The 23,543-nt window shown below is 46.6% G+C and overlaps 7 protein-coding genes across 8 annotated transcripts; 3 read left to right on the top strand and 4 right to left on the bottom strand.

Annotated features, from left to right (window-relative positions):
• Window positions 1–74: 74 nt before the first annotated feature.
• On the top strand, window positions 75–2,954 carry LOC6531952 (oxysterol-binding protein-related protein 2). Its single transcript, XM_015196145.3, has 9 exons — window positions 75–301; window positions 370–600; window positions 661–881; window positions 1,224–1,482; window positions 1,536–1,733; window positions 1,793–1,994; window positions 2,056–2,181; window positions 2,240–2,463; window positions 2,524–2,954. The coding sequence occupies exons 2-9, from the start codon at window positions 566–568 to the stop codon at window positions 2,624–2,626; spliced, it is 1,368 nt and encodes a 455-aa protein (XP_015051631.1). The 5' UTR covers window positions 75–301; window positions 370–565; the 3' UTR covers window positions 2,627–2,954.
• An 86-nt stretch (window positions 2,955–3,040) lies between these two features.
• On the bottom strand, window positions 3,041–6,366 carry LOC6531951 (PAS domain-containing serine/threonine-protein kinase). 2 transcript variants are annotated; one of them, XM_002092701.4, is made up of 3 exons: window positions 6,172–6,366; window positions 3,475–6,102; window positions 3,041–3,414 (listed from the first exon to the last, which is right to left on the bottom strand). In XM_002092701.4, exons 1-3 carry the CDS (start codon window positions 6,257–6,259, stop codon window positions 3,173–3,175), a joined length of 2,958 nt encoding a protein of 985 aa, XP_002092737.1. In that variant the 5' UTR covers window positions 6,260–6,366; the 3' UTR covers window positions 3,041–3,172. The 2 variants fall into 2 exon arrangements, with proteins under 2 accessions (XP_002092737.1, XP_039228499.1); XM_039372565.2 differs by having other exon boundaries at window positions 6,223–6,360.
• Window positions 6,367–6,657: 291 nt separating this feature from the next.
• Window positions 6,658–10,230, top strand: LOC6531949 (peptidylglycine alpha-hydroxylating monooxygenase). The gene is made up of 8 exons (XM_002092699.4): window positions 6,658–6,985; window positions 7,422–7,479; window positions 7,545–7,632; window positions 7,689–7,761; window positions 9,157–9,289; window positions 9,344–9,392; window positions 9,448–9,786; window positions 9,852–10,230. The coding sequence occupies exons 1-8, from the start codon at window positions 6,797–6,799 to the stop codon at window positions 10,018–10,020; spliced, it is 1,098 nt and encodes a 365-aa protein (XP_002092735.1). The 5' UTR covers window positions 6,658–6,796; the 3' UTR covers window positions 10,021–10,230.
• LOC6531950 (transforming growth factor beta-1-induced transcript 1 protein) lies at window positions 7,791–8,507 on the bottom strand. The gene has a single exon (XM_002092700.4). It carries the CDS (start codon window positions 8,371–8,373, stop codon window positions 7,810–7,812), a length of 564 nt encoding a protein of 187 aa, XP_002092736.1. The 5' UTR covers window positions 8,374–8,507; the 3' UTR covers window positions 7,791–7,809.
• A 101-nt stretch (window positions 10,231–10,331) lies between the features above and the next one.
• LOC6531948 (putative transcription factor SOX-14) lies at window positions 10,332–17,040 on the bottom strand. The gene is made up of 2 exons (XM_002092698.4): window positions 14,970–17,040; window positions 10,332–11,980 (listed from the first exon to the last, which is right to left on the bottom strand). Exons 1-2 carry the CDS (start codon window positions 15,546–15,548, stop codon window positions 10,502–10,504), a joined length of 2,058 nt encoding a protein of 685 aa, XP_002092734.1. The 5' UTR covers window positions 15,549–17,040; the 3' UTR covers window positions 10,332–10,501.
• Window positions 17,041–18,489: 1,449 nt separating this feature from the next.
• Window positions 18,490–20,148, top strand: LOC6531947 (protein phosphatase 1 regulatory subunit 15A). Its single transcript, XM_002092697.4, has 2 exons — window positions 18,490–19,602; window positions 19,658–20,148. Exons 1-2 carry the CDS (start codon window positions 18,841–18,843, stop codon window positions 19,865–19,867), a joined length of 972 nt encoding a protein of 323 aa, XP_002092733.1. The 5' UTR covers window positions 18,490–18,840; the 3' UTR covers window positions 19,868–20,148.
• Window positions 20,149–20,280: 132 nt separating this feature from the next.
• On the bottom strand, window positions 20,281–23,283 carry LOC6531946 (anaphase-promoting complex subunit 2). The gene is made up of 8 exons (XM_002092696.4): window positions 23,125–23,283; window positions 22,547–23,063; window positions 22,252–22,490; window positions 22,010–22,190; window positions 21,249–21,950; window positions 20,926–21,189; window positions 20,623–20,864; window positions 20,281–20,566 (listed from the first exon to the last, which is right to left on the bottom strand). Exons 1-8 carry the CDS (start codon window positions 23,185–23,187, stop codon window positions 20,366–20,368), a joined length of 2,409 nt encoding a protein of 802 aa, XP_002092732.1. The 5' UTR covers window positions 23,188–23,283; the 3' UTR covers window positions 20,281–20,365.
• Window positions 23,284–23,543: the final 260 nt, after the last annotated feature.

The following is a 23,543-nucleotide window of genomic DNA, read 5'->3' as shown; positions in this document are numbered from 1 at the left end:
AAAGCAACTCTGCGAAAGCTCGCTCTGAAAAGCTGGCGAAAGCTTTCTTATCACTATTGATTAAATTTTCGTGCACAGCTTATACCTTAGAGTAAGTGCTAGGTACAACACGCAAACACCTCAATTAGCTCAATAGGAAATTCAGTTTCGTCGCGATGTGAGGCGAAGCAAAGCAGATCTCAGCGCACTCACATAACTCACAAGCCCAGCGTTCATTAGCAGCAGAGAAATCAATGAGTGACAAGCCCTGGTCACAAGATTACAATCCATCGAAATTGAAAACGAAGGGAGAGAATAAAAGGTATGAATCGCCCAGGTGTTTATGTACCCACTCCCACAGCCAAACTTATCGGCTTATCTCACCTTCAGAGTCTAATCCTTCCCAGATATCGGACTGGCCATCGTTGGCCCCGCAACACACAACAATTCCACTCACATGTCTTTCCGTGCGTAAACTAATTGGTCTCCACAGCACAGGGTCAACTAGCAGTCAATTAACCCACAACGACACCCTATAGCAATCTGATTCCAGTCGGTTAAAGCTGCACCTGATTCCACACCCAACATGGCAGAGGGCGACTACGCGGAGCATGTGGAAAGGTGCGTAGTTCGAGTGACTCCGGGTGACATTACTCATCCGCCGTATCTTATCACCCATAGAACTGAGCTTCCGGCCCCGATGATATCCCGCAAGGAGGTTAGCATCTGGGCCATTCTGAAGAACTGCATCGGCAAGGACCTGAGCAAAATCACCATGCCGGTCATGCTGAACGAACCACTTAGCTTCATCCAGAGGCTCTGCGAGTACATGGAGTACGCACAACTGCTCACCGAAGCCGCTCATCAGGAATGCCCGGCAGACCGGATGAAATACGTGGCGGGTGAGTGTTATCAAGGGTTACGCCTTATCAAACCACCGGTTATTGATCAGCGTTATTTTCCAAAAGTACTTCGATCCCTAAAACTGTCGTGATGTTCAAATTATTATAGACTGTCTGTATCTGGAAAAGTTGATATGCCTTATAGAGTACTCGCTGGTTATGGTTTATTTATTGACCACTAATGATAAGGCTATTACTCTTGAGAACTAGCCAAAACGTATTGTCTGTGGTAATGGATTTCTTTTCCACACTCAATAATGAGTCTTCATATCTTGAAATATGCACATATCTTATACAAGAGTGAAAGATTTATCTTCCTTATTGATACAAATTATTTTTCAGCATTTGCCGTATCAGCATTAGCCTCCAACTGGGAGCGCCTGGGAAAACCTTTTAACCCTCTTCTTGGGGAAACATACGAGCTGCAGAGGGGCGACTATCGAATCGTCTGCGAGCAGGTGTCCCACCATCCTCCAGTATCTGCATTTCACGCAGAATCCAAGGACTTCAAGTTTCACGGCACGATTAGTCCAAAAATCAAGTTTTGGGGCAAGAGTGTTGAGGTGAATCCGAAGGGAACTGTGACCGTTGAGTTTCCAAAGTAGGTTTCGCCGTATACGATTTGTACAAGTATACTTACCTAAGTGTTTTTAGATGGAACGAAAGTTACAGCTGGACTAATGTCAATTGCTGCGTTCACAACATAATTGTGGGCAGGCTGTGGATTGAGCAGTATGGAAAGATGGAGATCACTAACCACGCCACTGGCCATGTGGCAAGTCTCACCTTTAAGTCCGCCGGATCTGGAGCCAAAAACTTGCACCGAGTAGAGGGATATGTGAAGGATGCCAGGTAAATATAACTGCATAAAAGTTCGACAGAATGCTAATCCGAATCGTAAATCAACTTAGTGAAACCAACATATACTTCCTTTATGGCAAATGGACCGAGTTCATTAAATGCTGCTCTGCCGAGTCCTACGTCCAGTTTTTGAAGCAGGGAACCAGGAAGAACGATGAGTACGATGGCTCCCCGAACGGAACGCCAAAGAAGATGTTCTCGAAATTGAATAGTTTTAAGCTTAACTCATTTCGCAGCCTGTCCATTCAAGACGTAAGTGTAAGACTTTCTTGAGTTACCCGCGAGGAGTATCTCAAAAATTATTACATTTCAGGGCGATAGTTACCCGCCCATGGAGCAGGAAGGCGACATCCCGAAGAGTGACTCTGCATATTCACTTGATATTCCTGACTCGACGACCCTGTGGAGCTGTAAGCCCCGACCTTCCAATTGTAGCGAGGTGGGACATCTCCCCGGAAACACTGAATCGCGGTCTCATGTTTACCCTTTCATTGCAGTACTACCAGTTTACGCATTTTGCGCTGCAGCTTAACGCCATGGATAGCAACATGAAACCACCGCTGACACTATGCCCTACCGATTCGCGACTGCGACCTGATATATTACACCTAGAGGAAGGTAACTTGGACGGTGCCTCCAAGGAGAAGACTCGCCTCGAGGAGAAACAAAGGCACACACGAAAACAAAGGAAGTCCACCAATAGCGATGACTGGTCCCCCAGGTATAAAAGTCTGATTGCTATTTTGGAGTGGATTGCTCATTGTGCCAATACCCATTTCAGGTGGTTTAAGTACGCAACTAACCCCCATACCAAAATCGACGATTGGCTGTACAGCGGGGGATATTGGGACCGCAAATACGACAACACCGATACGATATTTTAGAAACATTTTGTAGCGGGCTTACGCTTACAGTATATATATTTGTAAAAAGTTTGCGAGCTGTTTAAACTTAGGAACCATTAAAACCTGGATAATTGTAATGGTTGGCAGGTAGAACATTCCAAATCCCACCGTTTGATACCATCACGTTCATGTATGACCACGTGATTGTACGATCTGGTGGGGCAGTTGACCTTAGTCAATCAAGTCGCACAAGAATCCATAATGATATTTAGTTGAACGCTTACTTTTCGTAGTTTCTATGTATGTGTATAGAAAGTTGTTAAATCGTGACGATTCCATATGAAGCTATTAAAGTGTTATTCAGTTATTTGTTGCGCTAGAGCGGACTGTAATTTATTTAATTTGCCTGCGACCGATGAAAGGTAAGATCATTTCGATTAAAACCCCGTAGAGTAACAATTTAATTGATTTATTCATCTACATGCTCTTTCGCCGCAATCCTTAATTGTCCTTTCACAAATGTTGCTATTTACATATGACAGTATGCTCAGGTTCGATTTACACATGTACAACGTATTCAGAACTTCATTTTAGATCAAGCATCTTGGGTTTCGTGCTCACGTCGTGGAGACTAACTACGTTGTAAGTGGAGACGCAGGGCTGAAGCTTGTTCTTGAATATATCGTTCTCGGATTTCGAGGAGCATATGGAACCCCCGATTTCCGGGTGGCTGGAGTCAGGTAACGAGGCCCTCAGCTCGTGGTTGCTCACTGAGGTGTTTAGCTGGAACTGTTTCGCATAAAGTGTGTCCATTTTGTTGTGCTTGGCTAGAACGGCAAAAGGATCCTTTAATCACAAACTACACAGCAGACGCAGAAGTACTGTACCTTCATTAACGCACAACTTGTTTCCGGTCCTGTGGGATGCCAGTCTGGCTTCATCGCTGCCCCCAATCGAGGACTCCTCGATGTGGGAGAAGCTCTCCTGCGGCGAAATAGTGGACAGCACCGAAGTGCTGGAATACAGGTAGCCGGAGAAATACAGATCCGGATTGGCCTCGTGCGCCTTGCACGGCACTATCCACGAGAAACTGAAAGCCGAGGGATTCACCTCCTGGGTCAGCCAGGGATCGGTGATTAACTGGTGCATGGTGCAGCGGTACTTGGGATCCTTGTTCAGCATGGAGCTCAGCAGACGGTTCAACTGCTCGGACACCGCTTTCGGTATTTGGATCTCGGCCTTCAATGTCTCTTCCACATCGATGAATGGATTTTCGAAAAACATCAGAACGTACAGAGTGACTCCAAGGGCCCAGATCTCCAGCTCGGGACCCACGTATCTGTTTCCGGCGAGAACCTCCGGACTGCAGTACTCCGTCGTGCCGTAGAACGTGGAAAAGAATTTGCCCTCCTCCATGAAGGTCGCCGATCCGAAGTCAATCAACTTTATGGTGAAATTCTGGTCGATTATAATGTTCTCGTCCTTGATGTCCCGATGCAGGATCTTCTGTTCGTGCAGATAGTTGACGGCATCTGCCACCTGCCGGAAAATGTAGCTTCCCAGCTTTTCGTCCATCAGGGGCCGCCGCTCTATGAACGTCCATAGATCCATGCCGGATCCGTGCTTCTCCATGACCAGCTGGTAGAAGAGATCGTTTTCGAAAACATCCAGAACGGACACAATGTTCTTGTGGTTCAGGGTCTGCAGCAGATGGATCTCGATAGGAACTTCCTTGCAGTCGCGGCTCTTGACCATAAACTGAGAGCAGAGCTTCTCCTTGAGAATAAACTTGGTGATCACCAGCAGGCGGTCGGTGTTCCGGAAAGCCATGTTCACATACCCATAGGCCCCCCTGCCGATCTGGCGAATGGACGTGTAGTATTTGCTGTAGTCACCCAGGTACAATTCGTCCTCGTACTTGGACACCAAGGACAGAGAATTAGGTCGGCTGGAGTTTTGGACAGCCGTGGTCTTTATCACCTGGCCCAGCGATTGCTCAACGGTGCTGGCCATGCTGTTGAACGTGGACGTTAGGTTTGCATAGTTGTACTTCTCGCCGTCCAGCCGAGTGCTGGGGTTTCGGCACACCCAGATGCAGTACACCCGGTTGGAGCACGGCAGTATCTGGAGGAGCACGGAGTAGACTACCTCTATGACGGAGCCATCGGCGTGGATGGCCTCCCCCACAAAGCTTCCGTTAATGGAACTAAGCAGTCTGGTGGCGGGATTGCTGCCGGAGGCATCACAGGTCTCTGTGGACACGGACTTCGCCTTATCCAAGGACGACTCATTCACGTGCGAGTTCGATCCTGCCTCAAACTCGTCGGCGGGAAAACTGTTTGAGGCATTAACAGGTGTAAGGATGTCATCTATGGTACAATCATCTGGCTGGCGGACATCGCAGAATAGTCCACTGCTGCTCTCCAGATTGCAGCTCAGGTGGCCATCGCCCACCGAAGAATGTTCGTTGTTGGGTGCCGTCCGGTTGGTCGAGCTCTTCTTGCAAGATTGCAGCGAAGAGTCGTTGTCCACGACGAAGGGATCCGTGTCCGGCTCCCAGTCGTTGCTGGTTATCGAGGTGTTGGACACATTGGGGCTCTTCTCCTCGCGGGAGTCCTTGCCGAAATTTGGTAGGATCGCGGATATATGCATGTTCATTATCTTGTCCTGGCCATATCCGAACATCAGCAGTGAGAAGGGCTGGTTGCACATCAGTATGTTCCCTATGTCGTCCACCACAATCAGGCCACTGAGATTCTGGAACACCCATACGGTGATGTTTAACCCGGTTTTCCCCGAATGGGAGTACCCCGCGGAAGCATCCTCGTCCAGGGCTAAAAGCAAGCACAGGGGAAACTTGACATTATCCGTGGTTCGCCCAGTAGCTCGCTGCTTCCGCAGGCTCTTAGGGATTTCACGGCATTCCGGATCGGGGAGCTTTATGAACGGGATAAGGGCGACAATGCTGATGCCCACAACGCTTTCGATGGATTCGTAAAAGAATATGGTGGCGGTGGTGGAGTCTACGGAGGTTATCACTCCGGATCTATCGGTGCTGATGTGGCATATGTGCCTCTCCACAGGCTCCGCGACGGCTATGTGTCTGCCATCGCTGCTGATCTGCCGGATCCAGAGCGAGACTAGGATTTTGCTGCCCGTCTTGGTCTTCATCTCGATCACCTTTCCACTTAGTAGGACCACCCGGCCCTCGTCGCCTTCGATTTGCATCTCCGCCAGGGAGGAGATGTGGCTCTCCGTCTTTCCGTTGAGCAGGTCAAAGAATCCCTTGTTCCTCAGCTCCTGGGACGTGTAGCCCAGCAGCTGACAGGCCTTGTTGTTCACTATAAAGATTTGTCCCGTGTTCGCGTCGATGGTGAATATCGCCTTATTCGGGTTGATCACCTTCGAGGAGTGCAGATTGGGGGGCGGCATGCTGAAGGAGCTGGCGTCCATCATGTTCAGCATGCCGGACGAGTTCTGGCGACTCTGGCTTTGGGTGCCCATAATGGGGTCATCTGGGAATTACACGATTGGTTGTAAATAATTGAGTACCGCTCTTGAGTGTACGTTTGAAACATTTTTACCATTAGCACATCGGTTTCTGGAGCACTGGGCATTCGAGCTACTCAGCTTACCAGCGGCTTGGTCGGTCACGTCGCCCTGGTCCTCCATTTAAACGTTGGATGTTTTCCAAGTCCCAGCGGTTCCAACTTGAGGCCTGCAGCTACATTCAAATGAGCGCACCGTAAACATTGGAAACTCTATTCGTAGAAAATCAATTGAATGGCGCATGCGAAAAGGAGAATTCACCAGTGGGTCGAACGGAATGCAGCCCCGTATAATTGGGCAATCTTTTGTGGGGTTTCCCTATGCGTTGAGGTGTTCTTTCAAATACTGCATTCAAATAGTTTGAAATAACAATTGTATTTATGTATTTTAAGGCAAACAAGTGAATTTCCGGTTGATCTTTGAATTTACCGCTCACTGCTGGCCTGCAGCCCTGGCGTCGTCATCGATATAATGGCTCTGGGTATCGATTACTGCCTAGAATACACCTACATATATATAAACTGGGCCTAGCTACGTGTGGAAAAATATCGGAGAGAGCAATACAAAACGTATTGTTCTTCCAAACAGGAAGGCTGTTTTTCTTTTTCTAAAAAGTATTCAGTGCAGTGCACACTCGAATAAAGTTCGAATACGGGAAAAATGCCACGCATATCCGAAGTAGCCGCTGCCGTGGGGCTGCTCCTGCTTATCGGAATGATAAGTGTGGACGGCCTTGTGAAGGAGGGGGATTACCAAAACTCCCTTTATCAACAGAATCTCGAGTCGAACTCCGCAACAGGCGCAATAGCTTCGTTTCCATTCCTAATGCCCAACGTTTCCCCCCAAACCGTAAGTCCAGGTTCCAGAAACACTAGGCATACACACAACACCTTACGATTTTGCTCCATATGGATGAACAGATGAACAGTACGCATACAATCCCAATCAGATTGAAAAATTAGCTCCATATATGTGGCTCTGGGTTTTCCCATATCTTTCGCGCGGGGAAAACCCATAAGTGTACTGTGCAAATTTTTCCATATGGTCAGTTATAGCCGAATACACACGATTCGACACCCACATGTAAGGCCCTGAAACCGAAACCTGTAGATTGCACTTCTCGAACCTGCGCCGTAGATACGAATTTGTTTTACGAGGGTGGCGAAAAAGGGCAAAAGAGCCACTGAAGGCCATACTCCTATTTGAATAATACTTGTTGACTAATCCTATATGCCTATTCTCTCTAACAAAACTAACAAATATATATATATATATATGCAAATAGCCCGATCTGTACTTGTGCACGCCCATCAAGGTCGACCCCACTACCACCTACTATATTGGTACGTTACTACGAATGAGATACATCCTTTGAAAATACTTAAGCTAACTTTTCTACTTCAAATAGTTGGCTTCAATCCCAATGCCACCATGAACACGGCCCACCATATGCTGCTCTACGGATGCGGAGAGCCCGGAACCTCGAAGACCACCTGGTGAGTTACAAGTAATGTTTATAGACTCGTAAATACATGCATATTGTTGCGCACAGGAATTGTGGCGAGATGAACCGAGCTTCCCAAGAAGAGTCTGCCAGTCCCTGCGGACCCCACTCCAATTCCCAGGTATGGAAATGCCCAGAAAGGCCACCAGATAGACGCTACACTACACATTTATGGGGTTGACAAGTTTCGGGGCTGCGAGTCTACAGGTTGACAGGCTAGGCAAATGGGTTGTCCGTTCTTGATCCAGAATACCCGAGCGCTGATCCTTTTGCGACAGAGGTGGCACTTGAAGCACTTGGCATGCCACTTGGTGCTTAACGCAACCACGGCTTGGCGATTAATGGGCTTCTCACAGCCTGAGCAGCGGGACGAAAACAGTTCTCGGTAGTGCGACCTGCAGAACAGGTATCCGTTCACTTCAAAGAAGCTCGTCGAGACTAGCGACTTCCTGCAGCTCACGCACCGGAAACACTTTTCGTGCCACTTGCGCTCCGCGGCAGCCACGCCGCGCTCAAGGATCGGAGTCCGGCACGCGGAGCACCGGACGGCATGCTTGTCCAGATAGCACTCGCTGCAAACCACGTCGTCGTCCACTGCAAAGAACAGCGTAGGATCCACCACCAAGCCGCAGTCCTTGCAGGTGAAGTGGTGCGGATGGTACGCCTTGCCCGAGCTGCATACTGCCCTGGGCCAAATCTCCTCGTTGCATCTACAGCAAATCGAAGTCGACATGCTGCAAGACAGTTTTGTGATAGAAAATTATAATTTTAAGGGGGAAGTCTGAAAGTCAGTTTCAAAGGCCGATTTTGTCTTGTTGTGACAGAAGAGAACGTGTTAGCTTGTATTACTTTTAAAAGTGATTATAGGGTATATTCATAAAATTCGGATAATTCATAAGTAAATCCTTGGCAGTTAAAATTAATGACAATTTCAAAAGACAAATTAATTAATTAGCCGCTTGTTTGTTTGCTTAATAAGGCTTTCATTAAAGATTTTTCACGTCACTCCGACATTCCGAAATGTTTATTTAATAAAATCTAGTTAATATGTAATATCTAGTAATATTGAAAATCATTTTTTTGTTTTTTTGAGTAAATAATTATTAGTATTTTTATCACAGCATTCGAAATAGTGGTCCATATATGGAATGCCGTACCTCGTTGAGCTCATAATTAAAATTCCAATCGAACTGTGTTTTCAAAAAAATATATTATTTTTTTCACATTTTTTGCAATTTTTGATGATGTTACCCCTTACAAAAAATGAAAAAAAATGGTCAAAATTTATTTTAACAAAGTCGGTCAAAAAGTGATTTGGTTGGATAGTATTGGTAATAAGGAGTAAAAAACTGTAATTTTTTTCGCTTTCCGACCATTTTGAGCAAAATTATACCGAAAATAGCAATCGAAAATATTGAAATTTTGGCGAAAATCGTTTTTCTGCTTTTTTGCCATTAAACGGCATCCACATGTGCTAATAGTTAATTCTACTGGACTAACACTTACCTCTTAACAGATCGTTTACGCTTGGGCCAGAGACGCTCAAAAGTTAAATCTTCCCGAGGGAGTGGGTTTCAAGGTGGGCAAGAACTCGCCCATCAAGTACCTGGTACTGCAGGTGCACTATGCCCACATTGACAAGTTCAAAGGTGAGTACTAGAATGCATTCAATATCAGGATCTATAAATGTGTTTTTTTTTCAGATGGCTCCACTGATGATTCTGGGGTGTTCCTGGATTACACAGAAGAACCGTAAGTTCCTTGTTACAAAAGTGATTCATAAAATTAATTAACCCTATCCCGACAGTCGTAAAAAGCTGGCTGGAACTCTGCTGCTGGGCACGGACGGACAGATTCCGGCCATGAAGACGGAGCACCTGGAAAGCGCTTGCGAGGTGAACGAGCCTAAGGTCCTGCATCCTTTCGCATACCGGGTGCACACCCACGGCCTGGGAAAGGTGGTCTCTGGCTACCGGGTGAGGACGAACAGCGACGGCAGACAGGATTGGCTGCAGCTGGGCAAGAGAGATCCCCTCACGCCCCAGATGTTCTACAACACCAGCAGCAGGGAGCCCATAATCGAGGGAGATAAGGTCGCCGTTAGGTGTACTATGGAAAGCACCCGCCATCGAATAACCAAAATAGGGTAAGTACGCAGTGACCTGAATGCAGCTGGAACACGCTTTTAATCAAACTCTGGATTCATAACAGTCCCACGAACGAGGACGAGATGTGCAACTTCTATCTCATGTACTACGTGGATCATGGAGAGACGCTCAACATGAAATTCTGCTTCAGCCAGGGCCCCCCCTACTACTACTGGTCCAATCCCGACACCGACCTACACAATATCCCACATATCGAGGCAAGCACCTTGTAATCCGCTCGCCTAGAGCCAGGCAATCAACCAGGAAATGCGGAAAGAGAAACGAATGTATACTACCTTACTGTCTGGATTATTTTATCGTGTACAACAACTAATGATGGTTTAGCCTCATTCTGTATCCTGTTCTGTTGCCCACCAATGATTTATGTAAAATATTTGTGCGTGTAAATAAACATATGTAGATAATTCGCGAGATCCGCTGGAGATCCTATTAAGTGTATTCGGGAACAATTAGCTGATCGCCGCAAGGTTAATCCCCCATTCGAATGCAAGTCCACTACGCAGTAAATGAGACTGCTCCGACGTAAATATTTTCAATGCAAAGCATTTTATTCTCGCGTTTTTTGTATGTATATAGAATTTATGGAATATATGGTATTATCTGCATACATATACATATTTTTATATATAATTTGGTGTAAAATTATAAACGTACAATTAGATTAGTTATAAATTACACAAACTTAAATATCTCTCACATTTTATAATAACTTGCAAACTCGTACTTGTTAGTGTTAAACTCTAAATGACTACCGGTTGGCTGAGGCGGCAAGTCCTCAAATGTGTAGGCTAGCAGAGCTCCGTTGTTATCGTGTGCGGCGTAGTTGAGATCATTGTGTGTTTCAATTACACTTCCGGTGTAGTCTTGTTGCGCGTATGTACAAGTGCTCCCGATGGCGTCCGCCTCCACGAAGCTGCTCCCATTGAAGCCGATCTGCGGCGAGTTGGAGGTGGTCAGAATGCTGCACTCGCTGTCCTCGGCGGCCGACGGGATCGCGTTGAAGTCGTCGGCCTGGAATGTGTGCCCACCGTCCGGTCCGCCGTAGGGCAGCGTGCAGGTCATGGTCATGGTCACCGTCTGGGGCCGTGCCACCTCGAACTCCACCTGGTGCGAGGAGCTATCCCCGCCGCAGTCCTCCGCAAAGCAATCGTGGCTGTCAGGCACATATGGAGGTATTTGATGGCTGGCCGAGTGCAAGTTGGCGTCGTTCACAATGTTGTCTTCGGAGTCGAACACGGGCTCGTTGAGCGGATTGTCCAGCAGGCTGGACTCCACCTTGAGGGTGAGGCCGTCGCTCGTGGGATTCACCTCCAGGTAGGGCAGGTACCGCATCACCTCCTCGGAGAGCTCCTCGCGGTCGTTGATAGGGCTGATACCGGAGAGGTTGTCCATCAATCCTGCGGTGGGATCCGACTGGTTGTGTTGGCTCTGCGCCAGGCTGCTCACATCCAGCTGCGAGTCCTCGTTGCCGCCGAGGAAGAGCGGCAGGAACCGGTGGACCACCTCCGACAGGTTCTCCCGCTGCTCCAGCGGACCCGAGCTCAGCTCTGAGTGCAGCTTCTCGTCGCAGTCGGCGTTGCTGTGCGTGCTTAGAGGTAAGTATTCAGACGATTGATAGCTTAACAGATTATCGGCTGAGGGTAGTATAATATCCGCGGAGTTGAGCTGCTCAGCAGACTCCAACTTAACTTCGTACTTAGGCTTGGAGGTATCACCCGAGTCGTTCCTCAATCGTTTCGAAGCGGAACCCGATTGACATGTAGAGGTAGATCTTTTGCTTTTCCGGCCGGCAGTGGTGGTGGTTCCATTAATTGCAAGTGTGGTCAGTGAGTTGTTGTTGTTGTTGTTGTTGGGCGTGTCATTTCTGGCTTCGCAGCCGTCCGCGTCCTGGTTGGGCTTCAGCGATCCCGGGGAGCGCGTCTGCTTCTTCTGGGGCCTGTACTTGTAGTTCGGATACTCGATCATGTGCAGCTTGCGCAGCTTCTCCGCCTCGATGATGTACGGCTGCTTGTCGTCCTTGCTGAGCAGCTGCCACCGGCGGCCCAGCTCCTTGGAGATCTCCGCGTTGTGCAGGTCCGGAGTCCGCTCGCAGATCTTGCGCCGCTCCATCTGGCTCCACACCATGAAAGCGTTCATGGGTCGCTTGATATGGCCGGGCGAATGTTTCTTGGTCTGCAAAGGAGAGGAAGGGGAAAGCGGGTTTTACTATCGCCTTAATGTTGTTGGATCATATCGGCACAAGTGGTAGGTAGTTATAGGTATCTTAGATGTGCATGGTAATCCCCACCCAGCTAAGCCCATAGATATTACCCTAGGCCAGGCGAAAAGTGCAGTGCAGCGCAAGGAAAGTGAGTGAGTGAGTAATATTGAATATACTTCCGGCATTTCAGAGCCCATAAATTACTGCACTCCCTTGTTTCCACAAAGTTATGGAACAACGAAATTTGCTTCAGCTTTCGGAAACCGCAAATATGTAGGCAGATACGCTCCGTTAATTCGTTCATGCGAAAAACACATTTACCTATTGTACCTGCGTATATAAATGCCGACTGACTGCATATTAACGTATCGCAGATAAAGAGTTAGGAAACAAATTCACGCCAGTGGTGTACAATATACATATATGTACATATACACATATATATGCACTTATTATATAGTACATCTGAGCAGTTCGGCTGTGTGGCCGACATATATCGTACATGCACCGCGTATACCGCCTTGTCTATGGCGGTATGTATGCGTTTGTATCAGTGCGAAATACGTATCCGCAGCGTTTGAAGTTCAATGTCCCTCGCCAAGGTTAATAAAACGCTCCTAAAACGAAATATGGTTTGTGTCGTGTCTGTGTGCACTTGTATTGAAATGTGTTTCTGCTCGGTGTGTGTGTTTCTGTTCGACTGTTGAGATGCTCGGACAAGTGGGTCCGCTTCCTGGTAGCCCCTTCATCTGTTCCCTAAGCATTCCGACCAACCCAACCATCCCAATCATTTGACCATCTGATCCAGGCTGATCTCATGTTATGAGTAGCCATGTGGAAACTGGGCCCGCGAGGCCAGGAAGACTGACTTGGAATAGGTCATAGCGGTGGTGACGCGCCGCCTCGTTTGGCCAATGTGAATAACCGTTTTATTCACGCCGCGAGAGACGGCAGAAACCACCTATTAATAGCGTTAACTTCGACCTTGCAGCAGTTCGTGCACCTCGCGAGTTCATCCACATCCGAAGCAGAGGCGATACCCTTGGCGCTCCGAGCTGAACCGACTCGCGCTGCGAAAGCTGAGCGGGCTGAGTGGAGCAGACGTGGTATTGGGGCCGACGGGATGCGATGCTCCATCGGCCATTGCCTCAGCCATTGCCACTGCCACTGCCACTGCCACTCTGCCATTCTGTTGCTGTTGCTGTTGCCTTTGCCCTCGCAACTCTGCTCCGAAACTCAACTCACTCTCAATGTCGCCGACGTCGTCAGTCAGACGGTTCAGTTCAAGTCTAATAAGCAGCCCGACTCTTGTAGACACAACACAACACACTCGCACTCACACCCGGGCCCAAAGCACACAAACACACACATACACATACACATCCACATCCACGTACACGGATGCGAGGAGCAGGGAGCAGAAGGGCTCCAGTTTGCAGACACCCGCATCCGTGCCATACAGCTACAGATACATTTACAGATACACAAACACATGCAGCGATGTATCTATGTGCGCTCGCTCTTCGGGGAACAAGTAAAAGTGATGAAATGGGGCTGGGGCTTTCGATTTTAACCGTTCTTACGCTTAGATCCTAAGGTCATCAGCTTGAATACTATATTAAACATGCTTTTTTTGCAGCACAGATAAACATGTAGTCGCAGAAGTCAACGACTCAGTTCGTGTGTACCCGCTTCCCAATGCCCTGTTCCCAGTTCCCAGTTCGCAGTGCCCAGCTCCCAGTTGCCAGTTGCCAGTTCTATATATGCGAGTAATACGCAATTGAGCGTTCTGTTCGTGACGCCAAAGGCGAAAGGCAATGGCAAAGGCGAAGCCATTGCCTCCTCCATCCGTCCGCACTAATAACCGTAAAAAACAAACTGCTAAGCAAGGTCAATGCACCAAATGTGCTATGAGTGCTGTGAGTGTGGTGAGTCGCACTCGAATACAACGCTCATTTGCTAAATTTCGAATTTCCAGTTAGGTAGATAGTGCGTTCTTGATTTCCCCGCCCAGGTGGCCGGTAAACAAGATGACGAATAGATGGGTAGATGGATAGATGGGTAGATCGCCATAGGGAAGTGGCGAGCGGTTCCGACGAAATCATATCAGCATACGACGTATTGCTCACAAAATATAAAAGTACTATCCGCCCGACCAACATATCCATATCCATCCGCACTCTGGCACCAGATACATATACATACATATCTACAGGCTACATACATACATATATGCAAGCTCGACAAATACTGTGAGTCATCGGGGAAACGAAACGCGGGTACAACCGCCCCGTAAATGAAATGCACGGGGACAAAAACTGCACTTCCATGCGCTCCACGAATGTATCCGTGTATCTATGTATCTATGTATCAATGTATCTGTATATCTATGGATCTATGTATATATGAATCCGTGTATCCATGGTCGGGACTCATCAGCACTTAACCATCCATCAATCCTGGCTATTTCATCATAATAAGTCAGCAGTGAGTTTGAGCTACAATTCAATTGCTAATCTGCCATTATTGTTTTGCCTGCTGGTATTTGTAAACAAAGAAAATAATCGCAAAAAACTTGAATCTAATCTCGACGAATCTTATCAGTCAAACTTTTGTTGACCTGTCCGGCCTGCAAAGTATTTGTGTGGGCTCTCTAAGTAGGTCTCCCTGCCGAATATCAACCAAGTTCGCCTTGCCGAGACCGAGACAGCTGGGTGCGATTATCTACATAAATAGTTCCCATTAGAGGCGATAAGAACTGCATCGCTGTCGTGGTGATGGAGCGGATATTCCTATCGGACGAATGGCCCAATGGTGATGGTGATGGTGACTTCACCAAATGAATCCCCGCCTGTTTGGGCAGAATCTCTGGGTAAATGGTATGCAAGATCAGGCCTACCTCTGTTAAAGCACAAAATCGTCAAGCACCCAATTTCCCTCAGTGTAGACTGTGTTACTCACTCGAGTCGCATCCGAGTACGGGGTGCTGGAGTTGACAGGAACCCGTGCAGATCCGAACACCAGGCTGGAATCGATGCCGTTCATGCTCAGTGTCATTTCATGGCCGCTGTGGCTCGGAGATCTTTCGTCGTCCATTTCGGATTCGGATTCGGTTGGGGGGGTGACGAGCTGGCTGCTGGTGGGGCTGTGGTCGAGCCTGTAAGTGTGGGTGCTCCGGGGTTCCGGGGTCTTGGGGCGCTTCGGTGCAGCTGCAGCAACAGGCGCGGAAGGCGAAGTCACAGCCGCTGGATGAGTAATAGCTGGCTGGCTTTGTGTTTTTTGCGCTTCTGGGTTTTGCGCTGGCAAAGGCGAAGGCAAAAGCGAAGGCGATGGCGATGGCGAGAACGGTGGCAAAGTGTGGGGTGGTGAGTCCGCTTTCGGGGCTGGATTCCTTCGCTGGATGGTCGCTGGTCTGGCTGAAGTGACTGGTCTGGCCGATGTGGCTGGGGTGGTTGCTGGAACCGTTGGCACTGTTCCGGGGCGCAAGCTTAATGGTGGTTCGGTGGTGGTGGTGGTGGCCTGGTTGGGCTTAGCTATCATCTTTCAGTGCGTTTGGGGCCGCTGCTGCAACTGCATCCCAGTCCTGGTCTCGGTGTCTCTATCCCAGCGATGATGTCCCGATCCCCGCTGGAGCATAGTAGCCGAACCAGTGGCAGTGGGTTGCCGATAGGGTGGAGCGCTCCGTTTCTCCGATGCTCCGATGCTCCGGTTCTCCGGGGCTTTATCACGAAATTATGTGGTGGGCACTATGTCTACTGTGGGCACTCTAGGCTGTGCACTATGTGTACTATGTGTACTATGTGCACTATATGCACTATGTGTCCGTGGTCGCAGTAAGATCGGGCTGTTTCTGTTTCATTTGGCGCACACTGCTGCACATGTGCGCTGCGCGTGTGTGAGTGCGAGTGTGAGTGTGCACTAGGTATTGCTCCTCAAGGTGAAACTGGTTCCTCGTTATTTATTTATTTTTTGCTGTTTCGCTTTATGTTTTGTTGTTGTTGCTGTTGCTGCTGCTACTGCTTTTGTTGTTGTTGTTTGCAATATTCCAAGACTCACGTTCGCTGCGTCCGTGTAATGAGCTTGCATAGGTGTGCGTGTCCGTGTCGCTCCCTCACTCTCGCACTTGGTAAATTTTATTAATTTATAAATGCACTGAAACTGAATTAAATAGATTGGCTCGCATTTATGTGCAGAGAGTTACACACGTATGTAATGATATGTGTGAGTGTGTATCTGTGTGTGGTCACTACTAATACTGCTGCACTCGCGCTTTCGACTGTGTTTGTTTGCTTTACGTTTAAGTGTTGATTTTGAAACACAAATGTTTTGATAATGTTTTGATGTTTGAACTCCAGCTGGTTCCAAATGTTTCTGGCTTCTGGCCAATCTCGGTCTCGGTGTTATCACTCGACAATAAGCGGGATCGGTTGCTTATATCTCAGCTCTTTGGCTGCCACGGTTTACACGCACTCAGGTTTATAGACAGAGTTACTAGACTTGGCTAGACTTATTTCGAATTGTTCTACACGCCGCGTTTAGTTGAGTTGGGTCCACCGTGTCCTGGCCAATCTACACTAAACATCGATTCGAATCCAACTGAATCCCAACCGAACTGAACTGAACTGTGAACTGAAGAAGCACCAAAAACGAAACGAAACTCTCGGCGCAGCGCAACGCAACGCAACGAAACCGAAGCGATGAGATACGAGTTGGGTTTGGATTGGAAGTGGAATCGGATTGGAGTGGAGTGGAGTAAGTGAAGAAACGAGCGCGACGCGAGCGAATGAACTACGCAAAAGATTTTACGTTTTTACGTATTTTGTTGTACATTTGTGTATTTGTGATTTTGTTGTGCTTGTTTCTTATGCAGCCCCCATGTACTGCGCTGTATGTAATTATGCATATATGCCTTGCATATACAGCATATATGGCTCTGCTCTCTCTGTGTGGGTGCGTGTGCTTGTGTTTGTGTTTGTGATTGCTTCCCGACCAACGTCGATCGCTCACAGCTGTTCAAGTGAACTGACTGCAAAGTTTACTTTACTTACGATTTGATTCGATTCCGCAGCACGTACATATACATATACAGATACATGCACCCATGCAGCAACAGATATACGCGCTGTCGTTGTGTGCGTGCCAGAGAGCGAAAGAGCGCAGGTTTTGCGAGAGCATGTGTGTGTTTGTGTGTGTGATATCAACCAGCTGGTGTGTGAGTAACTGGACTTGCGGGGAGGGTGCAGGAGGGGTGTGTACATGTACGCTTATGAATCAGCTGTTCCACTATGTATTAATCATATGGCTGCTTAATCTGTACGTGTGCTGTGTGCACATACTGTCGAGAATAAATACAAATGCTCGTATATATGCGTGTAATGTATGTGCGCATGAATATCAATCCGTCTTCTGTTTATTTCAGACGGTTCCGAACGCTTTTAAGTGCGGAAAATCTGAATATTATACGTAAATATCTGATATTATATGCATGGCTATATATGTATGCAGGCACTATGCTGCCAAATACAAGATCTCGTATTATATGCAAAACTGGCGTGCAGTTAACGTAGAGTACTCAAGTATTATGCGAGAATATAGAGATAACTATACATATTGACAGATACAAGTACGATGTATATATGTACTCCATACTATTTATCTACGGAATGACGCAGCGGAACATGCACTTGCATTTTCATACAGTGTCAGGTATTAATATCGGTTAAAGAACCATGTACATGTGTACGTATGTACATGCATTGTACATACGAGTATGCATGATTTAATTGTGCTCGGACACACGGAAGTAATCGAGTTGATCGCTGCGACCGCAATATTTCATCTTAAGTTTTAAGGCTGCGAAATATTTCAAAATATATTCACATTAAATTCTCAGTTCATTTATTACAAAATAAACAAATATATTCTCTACATATTTCTTCTAATTGGAGTAGTATAACTTGATCTGTGCCTTGATGTTTTACGTTCATCGATGACTCCGCAAAAACCAGAATCATTAATGCTGAATCATCAATCATTCAGAACATGATCAATTTTGAAATTATTGGCTTCCTAGGAGTTAATGATTCATCAATTTGTACATCGGTGTTACATCAACATTAAATAAAATTAACCATTCATCGCCATTTCTTAATATTGTTGTATACAATCATTATCTGAATATGATTTGACTAAGTTTAAAATATTTAGTTCTGAGGAAAATAAAATTTTCAACAATTAGAAAATTTTCAATCAATAAATACGCAATATTTAAATAAAAAAAAAAGAACTTAATATAGTTTTTAATCAAATCATTTTCATAATAACCTATTGATCTTAATAAAACTCGATATCCCGATTAAGAAATTCACAGAATATAATGCTTATCGATAGACAGCAGCTGTCCGTTATAAATGTGAAAAATTTGTCGGGTGCGAAAGTGAATGGTCACAAAAACAACAATACCCAAGGTGATTCAACGTCTGTTATCGATAAATTTTCAGCTCTAGTGAAAAAGTATGGAACTATTCTGGTATAAAACGTGTAAAACTCTGAATATTATTGTGCCTGGACTTTATATCTCGCTATATACGCTAGAAACGAAAGCAGAACTAGCCTACAACTGAAAAAACTTTAAAGTGCAAAGGATCAGTTGCACGACATACGTAACATTTCGCCATTTCACTCCATATTACATTAGTTAATCGCAGTAATCATGGAAAAATGTGTCTCAAATTAAGCTGGCCACCATGCCCCCCAAAGCCAAGTTCAAGAAAATGGCCATTCGCAAGGGATTCCCACCACACCAAGAGCATAATTGTGTCTTTAAGTTCAGATGTCGCCATTTCACACCCTTATGGGCGCGCTGTTTGACCCCTTCCTCTTTGTTCTCCGCCTGATTGCAAACATGAGTTCCCCCATCTACGAACAATATCGGTGCGGGCCGTCACGTCCCCTCTCTGCTGGATCCCGCTCCATGTGGAAGCCAAACAAGGTGCATAAGGAGGCACCCGAGGTCAAACCGCTCGAGGTCCCCGAGGATTTGAGGATCCCAACCCTGCAGCCAGACCCCCTAGATCCGCTGGCCACAATGATGTCCTTCAAGCTAATGGCCATGGACGTAGTAACTCAAATGCAGACCGCCCTGCACAAGTGCGTCAACGCCCAGAGTCCGCCGGGCACCAAAATGGCGGGAATTGAGCTGGACGCCTTGCGGCGTTGCGTGCCGTCCTCGTGCTACTTCTTTATTGACCTGCATCCGCACCACGGCTTTAAGGATACCGCGGAGGAGTGCCCCACTAGTCAAGTCTCCAGTGACCGGAATAACAACGCAGGCAGTTCGGCAGCATCGACTGCCAAGAGCTCCTTGCATCGGCAGCGTAGTATTTCTGAGTGCAGTGAGGACAGCTTCATTTGCTTCGAGGACGACGCCGAGGAGGAGGATGAGGATGTCGAAGACGAAGACGACGACTACGACGAGGATGATGACGATGACGACAGCAGCAGCGTGCAGTTTACAGCATGCGGCGAGGATGAGAATACCGAGGAGCTAAAGGATTGCCAGTGCAGCGACGACAGCTCGACCCCCGTCAAGAAGGTGAGTTTTTGCGTGGCATAAATTTGAGTATCTAATAAACAATTAATGCCCACAGGTTCGTTTCAATATGAAACCCGAAGTTCACGTAATGCTCGCCTGGGACTATGCTTATCGGGCTGCCAGGAAAAGCGAATGGCAGGTAATGGCGCGAGATCGGGATCGCTTTCAGCAGCGGATTCGACGGATTTCACCCATTCTGAACGCCGTCCTGACCCCAGTTCATCGAGAACGTGTCTATCAGGCTCGATTCTTGCATGAGGACTAGCCGGTCCACATACCTGATGTAACTTTTGATGTACAGATTACAGTTTAGAACGATTACAACATTAAATTAAGCACAAGTTGTTTGCGTGTATAAAGTTATCGACTTAGCCACTGCGTTCGTGATTGATTTTATGAAACCAAAAACTGTTTAACCCTGTAATATCAAAACCAAGTACACTTTTCTTCGTTTTTAGTTTTAGAGCCCTAAGAAGTTTGAATTTGTTGATAACGGGATTAGCATATACCTTAATGTAACTTTAAATAAATTAAGCATTAGACGTATTTTTCTGTGTGTTCTCAAGCCAAACCAGTTTGGGCAAAGGGCTTTGTGTGTACGTGACTGAGCAGAGATAAGCTCAGAATAGAAATAGATAACACGACAGGAAAAATCTACGTTATGCATGGAACAGTAAATTTCATAAACGTTATCACGTTCATTCATTATTTATTTCATGATTTCTTCAGTCGTTTGCAACTTGGTTTTGGTAATCTCCGCAACTTATTTTGCCAATTGATAAACTCCACCCGAGAATATAAGCTTGTGCTCTCTGACTTTTCGCTGCAAAAAGTGTTTCAGCTCTTCCTGAGTAAACTCCACTCCGCCGCTGTGGGAGGCAAACAGCTTCAGCATCTGGTGGATTCGGTCAATTGGCATGGAGTCCAGATTCGTGAGCATTCCAACAATATAGGACCAAAAAACCTGCGAAGCTTAATGCATGAGAAAAGCCGAAAGATGACACTGTTCACCACACTTACTTGGAGTTCCTCTTCCCTTTGATCGCTGGCCGAAGCCATTGCGGATTCCAAATCCTCTTCGTCAGCTTCTGCGAGGCTCATGTCCTCGAACTGAGACTTTTCCGATTCCTTTTCCAACAGAGTGAAAACTCCGGGTGTCGTTTCCGAGATCAGTCCGTGGTTTTGCCAAAAACTCAGACGGCGTCGCAGTGCAGAGGGTGGAACTTTCGTAATGGAGCTTAGATCCTCGATAGTCCATTCATCTAAAAAATGTTATCATGCGGTTGTAAAACTGAAGAATCTGACTGCTAAGTTTAAACTCACTCTTAGTTTGGAAGTGGTATATAATGACCGCCAAAATGGGGCTCACAACCATTTCCATGGTTCTGTCTCCGATCTCGATTTCAATATTTACACGACCAGTCACTGTACGCCAGTTCAGCGTGCGGTTACCCTTGTAAGCCTCATAGGCTTTGGTGTACTTCTTGAACTCATTCTCAATCTCCTCAGGAAGTTGGAGGCTTTCTTTATTGAAGGACGGCCAAAACTGGGCAGAAACAATTAGCGAGGAGATTTCGAATAACTGATCTAAAATGAGATGGTTTGTTTAATGTCAAGTATACATTTGAAGGTGAAAAGTAACCCACTTTCAGTTCGGTTGCCATCGCTGTGGATGTGCGCGTTAATTCGCTTGGAATCTGTTACGTCTTTCAACATCACCTCACAGCTGTGCAGTAGTGATTCCCCAAATCGGATCTTGAGCAGTTCCAGATTTCGAATTTCCTTTTCGGAATTGAAATCTAACTGGGCCAGCAGTCTATCTGCCATTAGATTGCGATATTCTGTCATGAACAACTCCTTACTGCCGTATATGTCAACCACCATCGATATAATGTCAGCCGACCTCATCTTCCGCGAGCTGTTGTACTGCATGATGCTGGCATCTATTCCAAACGGATCCGGCTCCCAATTTTCCCAGTTGCTGAACTCATCGGCACCCGAGTCCTTGCATTCCTTAATTGATTCTCCCTTAGCGAGTTCCTCGGACAAGTCCGTGGGTCCCTCTTCAGTCAGCCCAGTGACTACGCGTCGCACTGTGTCGTTTCGTTTCCTCAGGTAATCTTTGATTGGTGCCGTTACCATCTCTAAGATGACTCCCGTGCTATCCAGATGGCGAATAGCTTTGATGGCTGCCACGTAACCGGTCAATATGTCCATGGTGTTGACTCCAGGATGCAGAATCCTTGCCTCTAGCGAACTCCTAAGGGATTCAGTGAGGTAGACTCTCATATCAATTTTCTCCATGCAGATCTTCAAGTCATCTATAGCCGGTATAGAATCTGGATAGTCTGTTTATAAATAAATGCATATAGTTAAGGGTTTTTTGACTGTTTCTAAGGACACATACCAATTATAATGCTGAAGAACTGACCAATAACGCTTTGCGCAAAGGTCTCGTACATAAAGTAAGTCAGTTTAACTTTGAAGGATTTTACAGACTCGGGAACTTCGATATCGCTTATGCTGTCCTTAGACTTCCACTCCGTGAATATGTTTGTCAGCCAGGACATTATAACGTCCGACAGCCACTGCAAAGGTAGTTAATAAGTGTTCCAAGATGATAGCTGCAGGAAATCCTATTCCACTCACAGTTTCCAGCTGCTTAAGATGACTTCTGTCGAAAATTCCCATGCATGTGTCGTTAATGTGCTCCTTGATTTTCAGCTTGATGAGAGCCGTCAGAGCACTCCCAGTTAGACGGTCTATGAGGTTCATTTCGAAGAGTTTCATGTTGGTCTTGTTAACCATATCCGTCAGCCTTTGGCAGCAGCACTGCTCTGCGTCGAAGTTGCAGCCAATGCAGAGGAGCTCATCAAAAACATCCGAGTCTGATGGGAAAAGAAAGTGAGTATGCAAACTACATGGCTATGTGTCTAAATCATACCAACTGTGGTCAAAGCGAGATTTGAGGCCTTGGTAAAGAGCTTAAAGTGCACCCAGTAGAATGCCCCAACGACCACACTGAAAGTGGGTGGCAGTTGAGCCAGCAAGGAGTCCCTTAAGCTGTTCTTGATGCCATCCTCCTGCATAAGCTTTACCGTTTTAGCAGCGGGCTTTCCCCCAGTACCAACTAGCTGGATCAGCCTGGGCTTCACCTGCATCAGGCTCTGAAAGCCGTCGTGCAGCTCATTGATGGCATCTATGAACTGGGTGAATAATCGGTTCTTATCGGGCAGGGCTTCTATGGCCAGAGCTCGGTCGTTAATCCCGCCCTGCAATTCAGACGAGACCAAGCCGGCATGGAAGTGCTTCCAGAACTTGGGCACCAGGACATTCCGAATGGCCGACTGGATTTCCAGGTCCACCAGCGCCGCAAAGGTGTCTATGCTCCCCAACATATTCAGGTGCTGGCGAACATTTTGGAATACCTTCTCATCAACCGGGTCATTGGATATGGCGCTCTGTAAAAGTGGCTGAGTGCTAGGACCAATCCTTATTACTAAACCGAAAGAATAAACCTACCGCTCCGCCCAAAACTGGAAAGATTCTCAGTACATCCGCCCACAAGGCGTCAAAATCGCACATCGTTTGTGTGTAATTACTTTAGACGATACAACATTGCTTGAAACTCGAAATCAAATGCCAATGGTGATGACAGTGTTATTATCGATAAAGCTCTTCCATCCAAATCGATAGACGATGATTCTTGGATTTATCAGATATTATATATCTATTATTAATTCTTTCATACAATTCCTTACCATTTTCCAATTCCCACCAGGATCGCGCCCACAAATATGCACAATAATTTTACTAAAATAAATTATATTAATAGATACGGGGACCTTAGTAGCCAGAAAGTAAGAAACAGCAAGAGTTTTAGAAATACATATGTATATCTTCATGTTCTGGCAAACACAAACAGTTAGAGCTAAAATTAA

Source organism: Drosophila yakuba, chromosome 2R (genome assembly GCF_016746365.2).
Source record: "Drosophila yakuba strain Tai18E2 chromosome 2R, Prin_Dyak_Tai18E2_2.1, whole genome shotgun sequence".
NCBI lineage: Eukaryota > Metazoa > Arthropoda > Insecta > Diptera > Drosophilidae > Drosophila > Drosophila yakuba.
The sequence above is the reverse complement of the archived record's forward strand: the minus strand, read 5'-3'. Positions and strand labels throughout refer to the sequence as shown.

Coding starts and splice junctions, on each gene's coding strand:
- LOC6531952 (XM_015196145.3), top strand. CDS start 566: ATGGCAGAGGGCGACTACGCGGAGCATGTGGAAAG. Junction 1,483..1,535: donor GTGACCGTTGAGTTTCCAAA/GTAGGTTTCGCC, acceptor AAGTGTTTTTAG/ATGGAACGAAAGTTACAGCT. Junction 1,995..2,055: donor GCAGCCTGTCCATTCAAGAC/GTAAGTGTAAGA, acceptor ATTACATTTCAG/GGCGATAGTTACCCGCCCAT.
- LOC6531951 (XM_002092701.4), bottom strand. CDS start 6,259: ATGGAGGACCAGGGCGACGTGACCGACCAAGCCGCTGGTAAGCTGAGT. Junction 6,103..6,171: donor CAGAAACCGATGTGCTAATG/GTAAAAATGTTT, acceptor TGTAATTCCCAG/ATGACCCCATTATGGGCACC. Junction 3,415..3,474: donor CAAGTTGTGCGTTAATGAAG/GTACAGTACTTC, acceptor TTGCCGTTCTAG/CCAAGCACAACAAAATGGAC.
- LOC6531949 (XM_002092699.4), top strand. CDS start 6,797: ATGCCACGCATATCCGAAGTAGCCGCTGCCGTGGGGCTGCTCCTGCTT. Junction 9,290..9,343: donor CCACATTGACAAGTTCAAAG/GTGAGTACTAGA, acceptor TTTTTTTTTCAG/ATGGCTCCACTGATGATTCT. Junction 9,787..9,851: donor CATCGAATAACCAAAATAGG/GTAAGTACGCAG, acceptor GATTCATAACAG/TCCCACGAACGAGGACGAGA.
- LOC6531950 (XM_002092700.4), bottom strand. CDS start 8,373: ATGTCGACTTCGATTTGCTGTAGATGCAACGAGGAGATTTGGCCCAGG.
- LOC6531948 (XM_002092698.4), bottom strand. CDS start 15,548: ATGATAGCTAAGCCCAACCAGGCCACCACCACCACCACCGAACCACCA. Junction 11,981..14,969: donor CGTACTCGGATGCGACTCGA/GTGAGTAACACA, acceptor TCTCCTTTGCAG/ACCAAGAAACATTCGCCCGG.
- LOC6531947 (XM_002092697.4), top strand. CDS start 18,841: ATGTCGCCATTTCACACCCTTATGGGCGCGCTGTTTGACCCCTTCCTC. Junction 19,603..19,657: donor GCTCGACCCCCGTCAAGAAG/GTGAGTTTTTGC, acceptor TAATGCCCACAG/GTTCGTTTCAATATGAAACC.
- LOC6531946 (XM_002092696.4), bottom strand. CDS start 23,187: ATGTGCGATTTTGACGCCTTGTGGGCGGATGTACTGAGAATCTTTCCA. Junction 20,865..20,925: donor ATACCACTTCCAAACTAAGA/GTGAGTTTAAAC, acceptor AACATTTTTTAG/ATGAATGGACTATCGAGGAT. Junction 20,567..20,622: donor AAAGGGAAGAGGAACTCCAA/GTAAGTGTGGTG, acceptor TAAGCTTCGCAG/GTTTTTTGGTCCTATATTGT.